Source organism: Metopolophium dirhodum, chromosome 3, assembly GCF_019925205.1.
Source record: "Metopolophium dirhodum isolate CAU chromosome 3, ASM1992520v1, whole genome shotgun sequence".
Classification (NCBI taxonomy): Eukaryota; Metazoa; Arthropoda; class Insecta; order Hemiptera; family Aphididae; genus Metopolophium; species Metopolophium dirhodum.
Window position 1 is genome coordinate 36,924,127 of NC_083562.1, and position 14,754 is coordinate 36,938,880.

The 14,754-nt window shown below is 41.9% G+C and overlaps 3 protein-coding genes across 3 annotated transcripts; 1 reads left to right on the plus strand and 2 right to left on the minus strand.

Annotated features, from left to right (window-relative positions):
- Positions 1–2,506: 2,506 nt before the first annotated feature.
- On the minus strand, positions 2,507–2,975 carry LOC132940892 (histone H2B). The gene has a single exon (XM_061008693.1). The coding sequence runs from the start codon at positions 2,933–2,935 to the stop codon at positions 2,555–2,557; it is 381 nt and encodes a 126-aa protein (XP_060864676.1). The 5' UTR covers positions 2,936–2,975; the 3' UTR covers positions 2,507–2,554.
- Positions 2,976–7,804: 4,829 nt separating this feature from the next.
- Positions 7,805–8,298, plus strand: LOC132940896 (histone H2A). The gene has a single exon (XM_061008698.1). The coding sequence runs from the start codon at positions 7,859–7,861 to the stop codon at positions 8,234–8,236; it is 378 nt and encodes a 125-aa protein (XP_060864681.1). The 5' UTR covers positions 7,805–7,858; the 3' UTR covers positions 8,237–8,298.
- Positions 8,299–10,420: 2,122 nt separating this feature from the next.
- On the minus strand, positions 10,421–10,768 carry LOC132940897 (histone H4). Its single transcript, XM_061008699.1, has one exon. The coding sequence runs from the start codon at positions 10,759–10,761 to the stop codon at positions 10,450–10,452; it is 312 nt and encodes a 103-aa protein (XP_060864682.1). The 5' UTR covers positions 10,762–10,768; the 3' UTR covers positions 10,421–10,449.
- Positions 10,769–14,754: the final 3,986 nt, after the last annotated feature.

A 14,754-nucleotide genomic window follows, 5' to 3' on the forward strand; every position in this document is an offset into this window, starting at 1 on the left:
GAGCGACATTCATTTATCCACCTTTTTTCCATATAAATCGATGTTTAACTCGATTTTCGAAATTTTGGCAATAGATACCACGTTTTGAATTTTTGCCCTTTTATTACTTGTTACTTATCCGAGTACGGGTGACTTATTGAACAAATATGCATTAAAACCAACATAAATTGCCCAACTATGATTAAAATGCTCTAAAAATAAAAAAAAAAAATCGAAATATGCAAAAAATGAAAATGAAAATGATTAGCTTTAAAGCAATCGGTACACTAAACGAATTATGTACTTGGATAGCATTGTCAAAGATCAACCAAAAAAAAATGCATTTTGCCGTAGTTATAACTATTATAATTGTTCCCTTTTCCATATTATACTTACCTACAGTTTACAAATAATAAGATTCCATATTAAAATTCAAAACAATATTTAATGAAATATAAACCCTTAGGATTTTACAAACATTATATCACTCTACAATAATAATTATAATAATAATAATAGTAATAATTTAAAATAAGTTACGTTTTATTAAACAATGACATATGCCATTAAAAATATTAAAAATATTTGTAATAGCCAAAATATATAACCTTATATTTTAGATTCTGAACGGAGTGATGAATGACATTGTATTTATTTTACAATGATGTGCGTTTTTTATGTGTCTGTCATTACGGTTTGGAGCAATACAACTGCTTCGATTTTGGATTTTGGTTTTTGGCGTAACTCTAATACAAATGACATTTTCACTTAACATTTATATTATCGTTTTCCATCAGACATTTTCAGTTTCTAATTTTATTTAGTTTTTTTTTTTTGCTATGAATGTCAATAAAATTGTATATGTTTTTTAAAATAGCTTGAAAATGTAATACAAGGCTCTTAATAGATTGTTACAATGACATTTAGAAAGTTTTGAAAATACATAGGCACAATTATTTTTCATAAGCATTTTTAAAGTTGAAATTTTGAAAACATTAGTCATATTTTAAATTTTAAAATGATTTTGTAGTCCAAAATGTAGTAGAAAATATTCAACTCTTATGGCTAAGGATAGGTTAGGATAATATTAAGGTCTAATTTATATTATAAAATTACAACAAAATAACTAAAACCGTTATCCTTGATTATATAATTTCCTCCAAATTTGAACATAAAATAACTATAAAAAGAACTGTGATTTTATATTATTGAGATTTTTTGGTTACAGAATAACCTACTTACCTAGGTGGAACCTTGTAAGTTTTCTATCCTTAGCCATAAGAGTTGAATATTTTCTACTACATTTTGGACTACAAAATCATTTTAAAATTTAAAATATGACTAATGTTTTCAAAATTTCAACTTTAAATGCTTATGAAAAATAATTGTGCCTATGTATTTTCAATTACATTTTTTAATATATCAAAAATGGTATATTATCGGTTTGAATAAATATACATAGCTAGTATTAGTCCAAAAATTGGTAATATATTTGAATTATCACTGAAACTAGTTCACTATTAAGCTGACAATAATAAAAATAGCTACTTTCAATAACAATGAATAATAATAACTATAAAGAGAGTAGAAGATGTAACAACAGAAAATATTGTTTACTGTGTGTCTGTGTAACATAGATAATATATGAACTATTATCTACGCTGTGTAGTAGATAATAATTAAAATGTAGTTTGGCAAAAAACTATTAAAATATAAAAAAAATTTGAAGATATAAAATTATACATAATATTATTATAAAAGTTTAAATAGATTGACAAACTTTTAAATGTCGTACTATACACTGCACTTTTCGTACTGTAATGAAATAACTAATAAAAATTTTTTTTATCATACAATAATATTAATTATACCTGGGTACCTTTTTTTTAAAGCTAACGAATAGCATAGTAATTCAATAAGTGTCTTAAAAATGTTTAAATAAATGTATAATTTAACAAATTAGCAACTATAATATATTGTAGACGAACTAACTATGAATCTAGCAACCAGTACACATAATATAATTTCAGTTAAGCCAACCAATTATTATTTTCCGTGTGAAGTGATTCCATGCATTACTTCGATTTTTATGAATTAAATTATTTGTTGCAGAAAACATAATAATTCTAATCATTTTTCATATTTATTTTATTTTGTGTACAGCTGTGGGAAGTCTTATCGCAACAACGACGGGATATATCCCGACGGTTAGGTATTTTCGTTTATAGTATATCGTGTATTAATGTAATATTATACTGTCGTCTAGAGTTTTGGTGTGCGTCGCGTTACCGAACTCGACAGACGATGAATGTTTATTTTTTTTAATTTGAATAAATAATTAAATACTTAATTTATATTTAGTTTTTTTGTTTGCGTTAAGGGAGGTTTATCATAGGGCACTGAAAAACAGGACAATAATGAACGGGTTCCAGAAGGACACCAGGATAGTCGTCACCATTATGAATCTCGTTTTGCCCATCTCTCAATGTAAAATATTACAATAAAATATTCTCAACAATTGGTGGCCCTAAAAAGGGCCTTTTTAAGTGTCAAAACCTCGCTAAGCAATACATGATTACTTGGAGCTTGTGTACTTGGTGACGGCTTTAGTGCCTTCACTGACGGCGTGCTTGGCCAACTCGCCGGGCAACAAGAGGCGGACGGCGGTTTGGATTTCCCGACTGGTAATTGTGGATCGCTTGTTGTAGTGAGCCAAACGACTGGATTCCGAAGCAATACGTTCGAAGAGATCGTTGACGAAACTGTTCATGATGCTCATTGCCTTGGAGGAAACGCCAGTGTCTGGGTGTACTTGTTTCAGCACTTTGTAGATGTAGATGGCGTATGATTCTTTTCTCTTGGGCTTGCGTTTCTTGTCAGACTTGGCGATGTTTTTTTGCGCCTTGCCGGACTTCTTCATCGCTTTGCCGCCTGCGGATTTGCCTCCTGGAGCCATGACGGTATGAATCGTTGAAAATTACTTGTTGACAACTGGAACGATTAGGTCTGAATGATGGGTAGAACGCAGGAAAAATGAGTATATATTACCAAACCAAAGCTATACGTCGATCGTTCATTAGTTGAAAAGTACTAAGTATGGTGGACTAAACAGGATTAGACGGTGGTTACCTGATAAATAAAATAATCGTTTCTCTAAAAAAAAATATATAAAAACGCCGATTGAAAACAGCATCGTCGAGTAGCATTTGATTGGTAAACGGTGTCAAGTTGTTTCGTCTAACTGTTTCGTTTATCCAATAGCAGAATTGTTTTCCTATTTTTGCCTATATAATGTGCGGAGCAAAAAAAAAAAATTTCCGCAGTGAACAGACGAATCATCCATCGTTTTTAATATTTACTTGAACAATATCACTTCACGTTCAGTTCACATCCGAGCAAGACGTCCTCTGCCAACTACTCTACAGCCAGCCGTTTTCAACGCTTCAACAGGGCAACAGCGCCCACGGTTCACACCACGAACCTTCAACCACAAAACAGCCGGTCTTACTGCTTCAACAGGGCTCCAGCGCCCACGGTTCACACCACGAACCTTCAACTCAAAACAGCCGTTTTCACCGCTACTCCGACAGGGCACCAGCGCCCAAGGTAAGCCGTCGCGAAAGCGACGGGTATCCACCTCCCACCGTTTATCTGTCGAGGGGCCGCGCCCTCTCATTGCCGCAGAATCCCATCCCTGACCAAACCAAACCCCCCTAAAACCGCCCGTCACACCACCAGAAAATCGCTCTTTTCAGAGCTACAGTGTTAAAACCCTGAGTTTGTTACGGTCTTGCCATGGGCAAGACAGCTAACAAGCGGAAGGGCCCCGCGCAAACACCCGGGAGTTCCAAGAAGGGACGTCCACGTGCCTCGCCATCCCCACCGTCCACCTTCCTAAAAGGTCCACAGAGGGATTCCCCACCCTCTCCAACTCCGTCGACCGACTCATCAATATCAATGTCGTCGAACTGCTCCACTTCCGACACCGAGTCAAACAAATCCGCCCAACACTCCGCCCCGACTATGAAACCTCCACCAGCCAAAACATCCGAACAACAAACCCCGACATCAGCCAAACCCAAGCAAATCAGGCCACCCCCCTTAATCTTAAACTCTGCGTCCTGGCGAAAAATCGCACCAACCATTTACAAACTTCCGAACTTCACTCCATCGGCAATTACAGCCAAAACCACATCCAATGGACAAATAACCGTCCAAACTACCGACCCCACCCACTTCCGACAAATTCAGAAAGTCCTAGTTGACAGCAAAACTGAATTCCATACCTTCAGCCTCCCTGAAGATCGTTCCCTTAAGGTCGTTCTAAAGGGCATACCGATCGACATCACCACTGACGATCTAAAATCCGAACTAGAAACCCTAAACTTCCAAACAAAATACATCCGCCGTTTCGGTACTCCCGAAAAACCGATGCCCATGTGCCTCGTACACATTGCGGCAACCCCGAACGCCAAGGATATCTTCCTTCTCAACTCCCTATTTTATCTAACGATTTCGGTAGAAGCCCTTAAGCCTTCCGGCCCGGCACAATGTTTTTCGTGCCAACGTTTTGGACACGGTTCCCGTAACTGTGGCCACCCACCCAGATGCGTCAAGTGCGCAGGAAATCACTTGGCATCTGAATGCCAAAAAACTCCCGACCAAACCCCGACATGCTGCAATTGCGGCGGGCCTCATACGGCTAATTTCCGCGGATGCCCACATCTCTTGACGATAAAACCCAAAATCGCACCACCAACAACCAAACCCCAAACCCTGCCACCGACAACTCAATCTTTTACACCACCCCTGCCCCCACCAACAACTACAATAAAACCCCAAACCCGCTCGTACGCTGCAGCCACCACCGGCCAAGCGCCCCCACCACCACCACCACCAAAACCGACCAGTCCCGAAGCCCCACAAATTAACCTGTCCCTCATTTTAAACCTCCTGACCAACCTCTTAACAGCCATAGTTAACAACCAGGACCCCAAAACCCTGATACAAACAGCGATACAATCATTCTTAACCATACTATCCCCCCAAAATGGATAACTTAAAAATTCTATTTTGGAACTCAAACGGCATTAACCACAAACTTGACGAACTGCGCTCTTTAGCACTAAAACTGAAAACCGACATAATCCTACTTAACGAAACCCACCTAAAACCCTCGGCCAGACTTCACATTCCTAACTTTTTTACGTACAGGAACGACCTGCCGCCCGTGCGGGGCTCGCCCGCCCACGGAGGCACGGCCGTTCTCGTCAACCGACGTATCGTTCACCAACCAGTTACCCTAAACACAACCATCCAAACCTCTTCCATCCTCGTACAACTCAACGGCCACGAAGTACTTATTTCAGCCGTATACAAACCACCCGGAACCCTACTAACGACAAACGACCTCGACCTTTTGACAAAGAGTGCCGAATGGCAAATTTCGGCAGGCGACTTCAACGCCAAACATCCGCTGTGGTATAGCCACACGACTAACGCTGCCGGCCGTGTCCTCTTTGACCACGCACAACAATCGGACTACTCTGTAACTGCTCCCTCTTCTCCCACACATTTCCCGACATGCACACGATACAGACCTGACATACTCGACATCGCCCTCGTACGACTACCCTATCAAACCCAAATCACTAACCTCAACGAACTATCTTCCGACCACAACCCCATTCTTCTAGATACACTCTGCACTCCGATCTCTTCTTCTCCACCGGTTACGAATCGGTTTATTAACTGGAAAAAATACACGACAACTCTCGCGAACTTACCGAACTCAACCACTCAACCGACCAACGACCGTGAGTCTATCGACCTGGCAATCGAAAACCTCACAAAACATATCCAACAAGCGGTTGAATCCAGCGTATACGTACCGACACGCAAACACCCGTCCACTGTAGTACCAGACTACATTAAACTGGAAATACAAGACAAAAACCGTATACGCCGCGAATGGCAAATAAACCGCGACCCGACAATTAAACGACAACTAAACGCCAAAATATCTCTCATACGTACCTTACTCGCAACGCACAACACTGACCAATGGGACATCTTTCTTAACTCACTAGACCACCAAGACGGTTCAATATACAAACTCAACAAATGTCTCTTACACAAACGTCCAGCATCTCACCCACTAACCGGCCCCGACGGCCTAGTTTTTCCGGCCAACGAACGAGCAGAGCTGATAGCCGACTCGCTCGAACGTCAATTTCAAACAAACCCCGGCCCCGACTTACCAGACGTAACCGCTCACTCCCAGTACCTACAAGGCCTTGACATCACCCGATCTAACCTCTTTACCACTCCCGGCCAGATACAAGACATAATTCGCAACCTTCGCAAAAAGAAAGCCCCAGGTGACGACCTCATCACCAACACGGCTCTTAAATTCCTACCAAACAACATTATACTGTCCCTTACTCGGATCATCAACAGCGCCTTCAGAATCTGCTACTTTCCCCTTGCCCGGAAAAAAGCAGTCATCATCTCCATTCCCAAACCTGGCAAAGACCATAAACAACCCGAAAACTATAGACCAATCGCCCTCCTCTCCTCCCTGTCCAAAATTTACGAACGACTCATCCTCACCCACCTACAAGACAAACTCAAAAACAAAATCCGTCCCGAACAGTTCGCCTTCAGACCCGAACACTCGACCACACTACAACTGACCAAACTCACCCACCAACTGAGCGAAAACTTTAACAACGACTTAAACACTGCTTCCGTCTTCCTCGACGTGGAGAAAGCCTTCGACCGCGTCTGGCACGAAGGCCTACTCTACAAACTCTCCAAACTCAACATCTCGTTAGAAATCGTAAAAATCATCCAATCCTTTCTCACCGACCGTACTTTTACCACTAAAATCGAACACTCCTTCTCTACTACCAGACACGTACTCGCAGGAGTCCCTCAGGGCTCCTGTCTCTCACCGACGCTATACTTGACGTACATTAACGACATTCCAACGACTCCTAAAGCCAACCTCTCGCTCTTCGCTGACGACACGATGTTCTTTACTAGTAACAAAAACCCCAAACGTGCAACCATACAACTACAACACCAACTCAACCTCGCGTCCAACTGGTTCCACAGGTGGCGAATCAAAATAAACCCCACCAAAACAGTAGGAGTCCTCTTCGGGCGTTCTAATACAACCCACATTCCACCTCTAACCATCGATAACCAACCCGTTAACTGGTCAAAACAGGCCAAATACTTAGGCGTCACGATTGGACGTAAACTTACATTCAACCAACACATTCAAGACGTAACCAAAAAAGCTACCCGCGTCCGTGGTATGCTTTACCCCTTACTTAACCGTACCAGTCCCGTTCCGCTGAAAACAAAACTTAACATACTTAAACTCTACGTGACCCCTATACTTACATATGCTGGCTCTTCCTGGGCACCCTTTATCGGCCCCTCCCATTGGAGACGTATTGAATCCGTCCAAAACATCGGCATACGCACGATAACCGGTATGCCCACTATCGTTAGAAACTCGGCCCTTTTAAAATCAGCCAACTTCAAATCTATTCAAAATTCCATTTGCTCTCAATCAAAAACAATGTTCTACAAAAACTCTTTTTCCGAATACGATCATATCCGCCTCTTAGGTAAAACCCACTCCCCTCCAACCACCAAACGTTCACTCAAACCATACCCATTAATTTGGACTGACTAACATAACTGAACCTACCAATCAACCCCAAAATCCATCCACTAGTAGAGGCACAAGCCTGGAATAGTAAACGGCATAGCCACCCCTCCCAAAGCAAAGCAAAGCAAAGCAAAAAAATTTCCATCAGTCGTCAGTTGAATTCTATACAAAAGTGTCCTCTAACTATTAATCATGAGCGGAAGAGGCAAAGCAGGAAAAGCGAAGGGAGGCAAGTCCAAGACCAGATCGTCCCGTGCCGGACTTCAGTTCCCGGTCGGTCGTATCCATCGTTTGTTGAGAAAGGGAAATTACGCCGAGCGCGTCGGAGCCGGAGCTCCAGTTTACCTGGCCGCCGTCATGGAGTACTTGGCAGCCGAAGTTTTGGAGTTGGCCGGTAACGCTGCCCGTGACAACAAGAAATCTCGCATCATCCCTAGACATTTACAATTGGCCATCAGGAATGACGAGGAGTTGAACAAATTGTTATCCGGAGTGACTATTGCTCAAGGTGGTGTGTTGCCCAACATCCAAGCCGTTCTTTTACCCAAGAAGACCGAAAAGAAAGCTTAAATATTCCCACCCGACACTCGCTCTACTAAAAAGGCCCTTTTCAGGGCCATCAATTTAACTAACTCACTCATCCGAAAAGGTAACACCACGGTACATAGCATAATATTATACTTTTAGCATTTTGCACGGGTGTTTATAAATTAAGAGTTATTTTCTTCTTACGGACCTAGAATGAATATTACAAACAATTTATTCTTGAAAAGCCATAAACATAATAATTTGTAAATAATTGATTTATTCCAATTAATTTAGTCTGCCTATGTGTATTTCAGTATTAATATAAATTTTTTTTTTTTTTAATATAAAACACAATTTATCAACCTTTATAATCAATCGTGTGCCTCCTTATTAATTAATATTGGCCAATGGTACGAATTTACTTTGAATAGAAAACAGTCGCGACATAGGATTTTAGACTGATTCTTTGCCAAACACACCAATATTGATCTAATGAAGCGATAAGAATTCTAAAAGCAGATTTGAATTTGTCGTCAAGTCTACTTGAAATCGACTTTTCCACATTTTTGATTTTAACTTCTCCAAAAATTAAAATACGACAATTTTTAAGTACTCTTGTTTAATATGGCATTTATAGGAATTTGGAGATTAATATCGAACATGTGGGAAAGTCGATTTCAAGGAGACTTGACGACAAATTCAAATCTGTTTTCAGAATTCTTATTGCTTCAATAGATCAATCGAAATGTTTGGCAAATACACGTCTAAAATACTATGTCGCGCATGTGTTCGACAAAAACGGAAAATCACGGTATCGAATAAGGGGATTAAGACTAGTTGTGAATTTCTTGTTGTTTGTTTTGGATTTTTTGGATTTTGAATACTAAATAATATTAAAATGGAATAAGGCGTTCTAAACGTATGTGTAGAAACTTAAAAGGAATGAAATTATCAACACATTTTGCATAATATATTTTTGATTACTAATGTAATTTTTATAAATTGGCACAAAATAAAATTTTACAGATTTTATTTTGTATTTATATTATTAACAACAAACACAGTCGCTAGTAATATATATCGATATTAGTATTAAACTGTTTACTTTCCAGTATATAATACATCTTCAATATTAAATAAACTATCGTGCAACTGAAGAAAACACTAACTGTAGGTTATGAAATATCCAAAATATTATTTTTATTAGCTGTACTTGAAACATTTTTAAAACGTGTCATATGCAAGACTGCTGATGACACAGAATGATATTTCTAGTTAAACGACCTAATGAGTTTCATTTATCATTTGACTACACAAAAAGTACCTAAATGTTTTCCATGTAAATTATAGAATGCATGATCCTAGTACCTAAAAGAATATTGATTTCAACACACTGGTACTAAAATTGTAGTCACCACGAATACGTAATTCATTCCGATCCCATGATCCAATGAACCGTTATTAAAAATATCGAGATACCGTGAGCGCGAGTGGTGAAAAAAACGTAGCAATTGTACCCTTATCGCGTATGAAGAATGTAGAATTTTCCCTCAAACGGCACTAGGGTTATAAAAAAGTAGGGCCGACTGTAACATTAATTGTTTAGCTGGTTTTTCCTTTCTCCATACCATCACATTTTTATAAAGATAATATTTTTCATGACTGTGCTAAAATCAACTCACAACGTTAAGAGGACGTTATACCCGCATGTGTTGTCTCCGTCTTACAAGTGCTTAACATACCAAATTTTACGCTCAGCAAAACACGTGTAGCTCCGTTAATTTAAAAATTAAGGTGAATAGACCTATTATAAAATCTAAAGGTAAGATTATTGTCTAGGCGACCTCGTGGGATTTTTAGTATATTTTAATTTCAAAGCGAGTTATGAGTATTATAAGATGTATAAAAATTTACAACTTTAAAATAGTGAATATTACTCATAACTCGCGTTAAAATTAAAATATACTAAAAAGCCCATGAGGTTTTGCCTAGATAATAATCTTACCTCTAGATTTTATATGACGCCAAATTCGCTCTAATTTTTTATACTAACGGAGCTACACATGTTTTGCTGAGCGTAAAATTTGCTACGTTACGCACTTGCAAGACGGAGACAACACAGCGCGGGTTAACGTCCTCTTAAGCGTCGACCAACAATTTGCCAAATCATTGGCAAAGTCGGTGTATCAAATTAGTATTATTGGTGGCCCTGAAAAGGGCCTTTTTAAACTAAGTTGGAATTTTGCGTGCATTGATTAACCTCCGAATCCGTAAAGCGTACGGCCCTGTCGTTTCAGCGCGTAAACAACATCCATGGCGGTGACTGTTTTCCTCTTGGCGTGTTCGGTGTACGTCACGGCGTCGCGGATCACGTTTTCCAGGAACACTTTCAGCACGCCACGTGTTTCTTCGTAGATCAAACCGGAGATACGTTTCACTCCACCACGACGGGCCAACCGACGAATGGCAGGCTTGGTTATTCCTTGGATGTTATCACGCAACACCTTACGATGACGTTTAGCGCCTCCTTTGCCAAGCCCTTTTCCTCCTTTACCGCGTCCCGTCATATTAGGATAGGTGTGGTTTCTTGTAGTTAAATACTGGAGTAGTTGCTGCTCTTTACGCTGTCCCTAGACTGATGCCGGGGACTTTGCTTTGCTTTGGGAGGGGTGGCTATGCCGTTTACTATTCCAGGCTTGTGCCTCTACTAGTGGATGGATTTTGGGGTTGATTGGTAGGTTCAGTTATGTTAGTCAGTCCAATTTAATGGGTATGGTTTGAGTAAACGTTTGGTGGTTGGAGGGGAGTGGGTTTTACCTAAGAGGCGGATATGATCGTATTCGGAAAAAGAGTTTTTGTAGAACATTGTTTTTGATTGAGAGCAAATGGAATTTTGAATAGATTTGAAGTTGGCTGATTTTAAAAGGGCCGAGTTTCTAACGATAGTGGGCATACCGGTTATCGTGCGTATGCCGATGTTTTGGACGGATTCAATACGTCTCCAATGGGAGGGGCCGATAAAGGGTGCCCAGGAAGAGCCAGCATATGTAAGTATAGGGGTCACGTAGAGTTTAAGTATGTTAAGTTTTGTTTTCAGCGGAACGGGACTGGTACGGTTAAGTAAGGGGTAAAGCATACCACGGACGCGGGTAGCTTTTTTGGTTACGTCTTGAATGTGTTGGTTGAATGTAAGTTTACGTCCAATCGTGACGCCTAAGTATTTGGCCTGTTTTGACCAGTTAACGGGTTGGTTATCGATGGTTAGAGGTGGAATGTGGGTTGTATTAGAACGCCCGAAGAGGACGCCTACTGTTTTGGTGGGGTTTATTTTGATTCGCCACCTGTGGAACCAGTTGGACGCGAGGTTGAGTTGGTGTTGTAGTTGTATGGTTGCACGTTTGGGGTTTTTGTTACTAGTAAAGAACATCGTGTCGTCAGCGAAGAGCGAGAGGTTGGCTTTAGGAGTCGTTGGAATGTCGTTAATGTACGTCAAGTATAGCGTCGGTGAGAGACAGGAGCCCTGAGGGACTCCTGCGAGTACGTGTCTGGTAGTAGAGAAGGAGTGTTCGATTTTAGTGGTAAAAGTACGGTCGGTGAGAAAGGATTGGATGATTTTTACGATTTCTAACGAGATGTTGAGTTTGGAGAGTTTGTAGAGTAGGCCTTCGTGCCAGACGCGGTCGAAGGCTTTCTCCACGTCGAGGAAGACGGAAGCAGTGTTTAAGTCGTTGTTAAAGTTTTCGCTCAGTTGGTGGGTGAGTTTGGTCAGTTGTAGTGTGGTCGAGTGTTCGGGTCTGAAGGCGAACTGTTCGGGACGGATTTTGTTTTTGAGTTTGTCTTGTAGGTGGGTGAGGATGAGTCGTTCGTAAATTTTGGACAGGGAGGAGAGGAGGGCGATTGGTCTATAGTTTTCGGGTTGTTTATGGTCTTTGCCAGGTTTGGGAATGGAGATGATGACTGCTTTTTTCCGGGCAAGGGGAAAGTAGCAGATTCTGAAGGCGCTGTTGATGATCCGAGTAAGGGACAGTATAATGTTGTTTGGTAGGAATTTAAGAGCCGTGTTGGTGATGAGGTCGTCACCTGGGGCTTTCTTTTTGCGAAGGTTGCGAATTATGTCTTGTATCTGGCCGGGAGTGGTAAAGAGGTTAGATCGGGTGATGTCAAGGCCTTGTAGGTACTGGGAGTGAGCGGTTACGTCTGGTAAGTCGGGGCCGGGGTTTGTTTGAAATTGACGTTCGAGCGAGTCGGCTATCAGCTCTGCTCGTTCGTTGGCCGGAAAAACTAGGCCGTCGGGGCCGGTTAGTGGGTGAGATGCTGGACGTTTGTGTAAGAGACATTTGTTGAGTTTGTATATTGAACCGTCTTGGTGGTCTAGTGAGTTAAGAAAGATGTCCCATTGGTCAGTGTTGTGCGTTGCGAGTAAGGTACGTATGAGAGATATTTTGGCGTTTAGTTGTCGTTTAATTGTCGGGTCGCGGTTTATTTGCCATTCGCGGCGTATACGGTTTTTGTCTTGTATTTCCAGTTTAATGTAGTCTGGTACTACAGTGGACGGGTGTTTGCGTGTCGGTACGTATACGCTGGATTCAACCGCTTGTTGGATATGTTTTGTGAGGTTTTCGATTGCCAGGTCGATAGACTCACGGTCGTTGGTCGGTTGAGTGGTTGAGTTCGGTAAGTTCGCGAGAGTTGTCGTGTATTTTTTCCAGTTAATAAACCGATTCGTAACCGGTGGAGAAGAAGAGATCGGAGTGCAGAGTGTATCTAGAAGAATGGGGTTGTGGTCGGAAGATAGTTCGTTGAGGTTAGTGATTTGGGTTTGATAGGGTAGTCGTACGAGGGCGATGTCGAGTATGTCAGGTCTGTATCGTGTGCATGTCGGGAAATGTGTGGGAGAAGAGGGAGCAGTTACAGAGTAGTCCGATTGTTGTGCGTGGTCAAAGAGGACACGGCCGGCAGCGTTAGTCGTGTGGCTATACCACAGCGGATGTTTGGCGTTGAAGTCGCCTGCCGAAATTTGCCATTCGGCACTCTTTGTCAAAAGGTCGAGGTCGTTTGTCGTTAGTAGGGTTCCGGGTGGTTTGTATACGGCTGAAATAAGTACTTCGTGGCCGTTGAGTTGTACGAGGATGGAAGAGGTTTGGATGGTTGTGTTTAGGGTAACTGGTTGGTGAACGATACGTCGGTTGACGAGAACGGCCGTGCCTCCGTGGGCGGGCGAGCCCCGCACGGGCGGCAGGTCGTTCCTGTACGTAAAAAAGTTAGGAATGTGAAGTCTGGCCGAGGGTTTTAGGTGGGTTTCGTTAAGTAGGATTATGTCGGTTTTCAGTTTTAGTGCTAAAGAGCGCAGTTCGTCAAGTTTGTGGTTAATGCCGTTTGAGTTCCAAAATAGAATTTTTAAGTTATCCATTTTGGGGGGATAGTATGGTTAAGAATGATTGTATTGCTGTTTGTATCAGGGTTTTGGGGTCCTGGTTGTTAACTATGGCTGTTAAGAGGTTGGTCAGGAGGTTTAAAATGAGGGACAGGTTAATTTGTGGGGCTTCGGGACTGGTCGGTTTTGGTGGTGGTGGGGGCGCTTGGCCGGTGGTGGCTGCAGCGTACGAGCGGGTTTGGGGTTTTATTGTAGTTGTTGGTGGGGGCAGGGGTGGTGTAAAAGATTGAGTTGTCGGTGGCAGGGTTTGGGGTTTGGTTGTTGGTGGTGCGATTTTGGGTTTTATCGTCAAGAGATGTGGGCATCCGCGGAAATTAGCCGTATGAGGCCCGCCGCAATTGCAGCATGTCGGGGTTTGGTCGGGAGTTTTTTGGCATTCAGATGCCAAGTGATTTCCTGCGCACTTGACGCATCTGGGTGGGTGGCCACAGTTACGGGAACCGTGTCCAAAACGTTGGCACGAAAAACATTGTGCCGGGCCGGAAGGTTTAAGGGCTTCTACCGAAATCGTAAGATAAAATAGGGAGTTGAGAAGGAAGATATCCTTGGCGTTCGGGGTTGCCGCAATGTGTACGAGGCACATGGGCATCGGTTTTTCGGGAGTACCGAAACGGCGGATGTATTTTGTTTGGAAGTTTAGGGTTTCTAGTTCGGATTTTAGATCGTCAGTGGTGATGTCGATCGGTATGCCCTTTAGAACGACCTTAAGGGAACGATCTTCAGGGAGGCTGAAGGTATGGAATTCAGTTTTGCTGTCAACTAGGACTTTCTGAATTTGTCGGAAGTGGGTGGGGTCGGTAGTTTGGACGGTTATTTGTCCATTGGATGTGGTTTTGGCTGTAATTGCCGATGGAGTGAAGTTCGGAAGTTTGTAAATGGTTGGTGCGATTTTTCGCCAGGACGCAGAGTTTAAGATTAAGGGGGGTGGCCTGATTTGCTTGGGTTTGGCTGATGTCGGGGTTTGTTGTTCGGATGTTTTGGCTGGTGGAGGTTTCATAGTCGGGGCGGAGTGTTGGGCGGATTTGTTTGACTCGGTGTCGGAAGTGGAGCAGTTTGACGACATTGATATTGATGAGTCGGTCGACGGAGTTGGAGAGGGTGGGGAATCCCTCTGTGGACCTTTTAG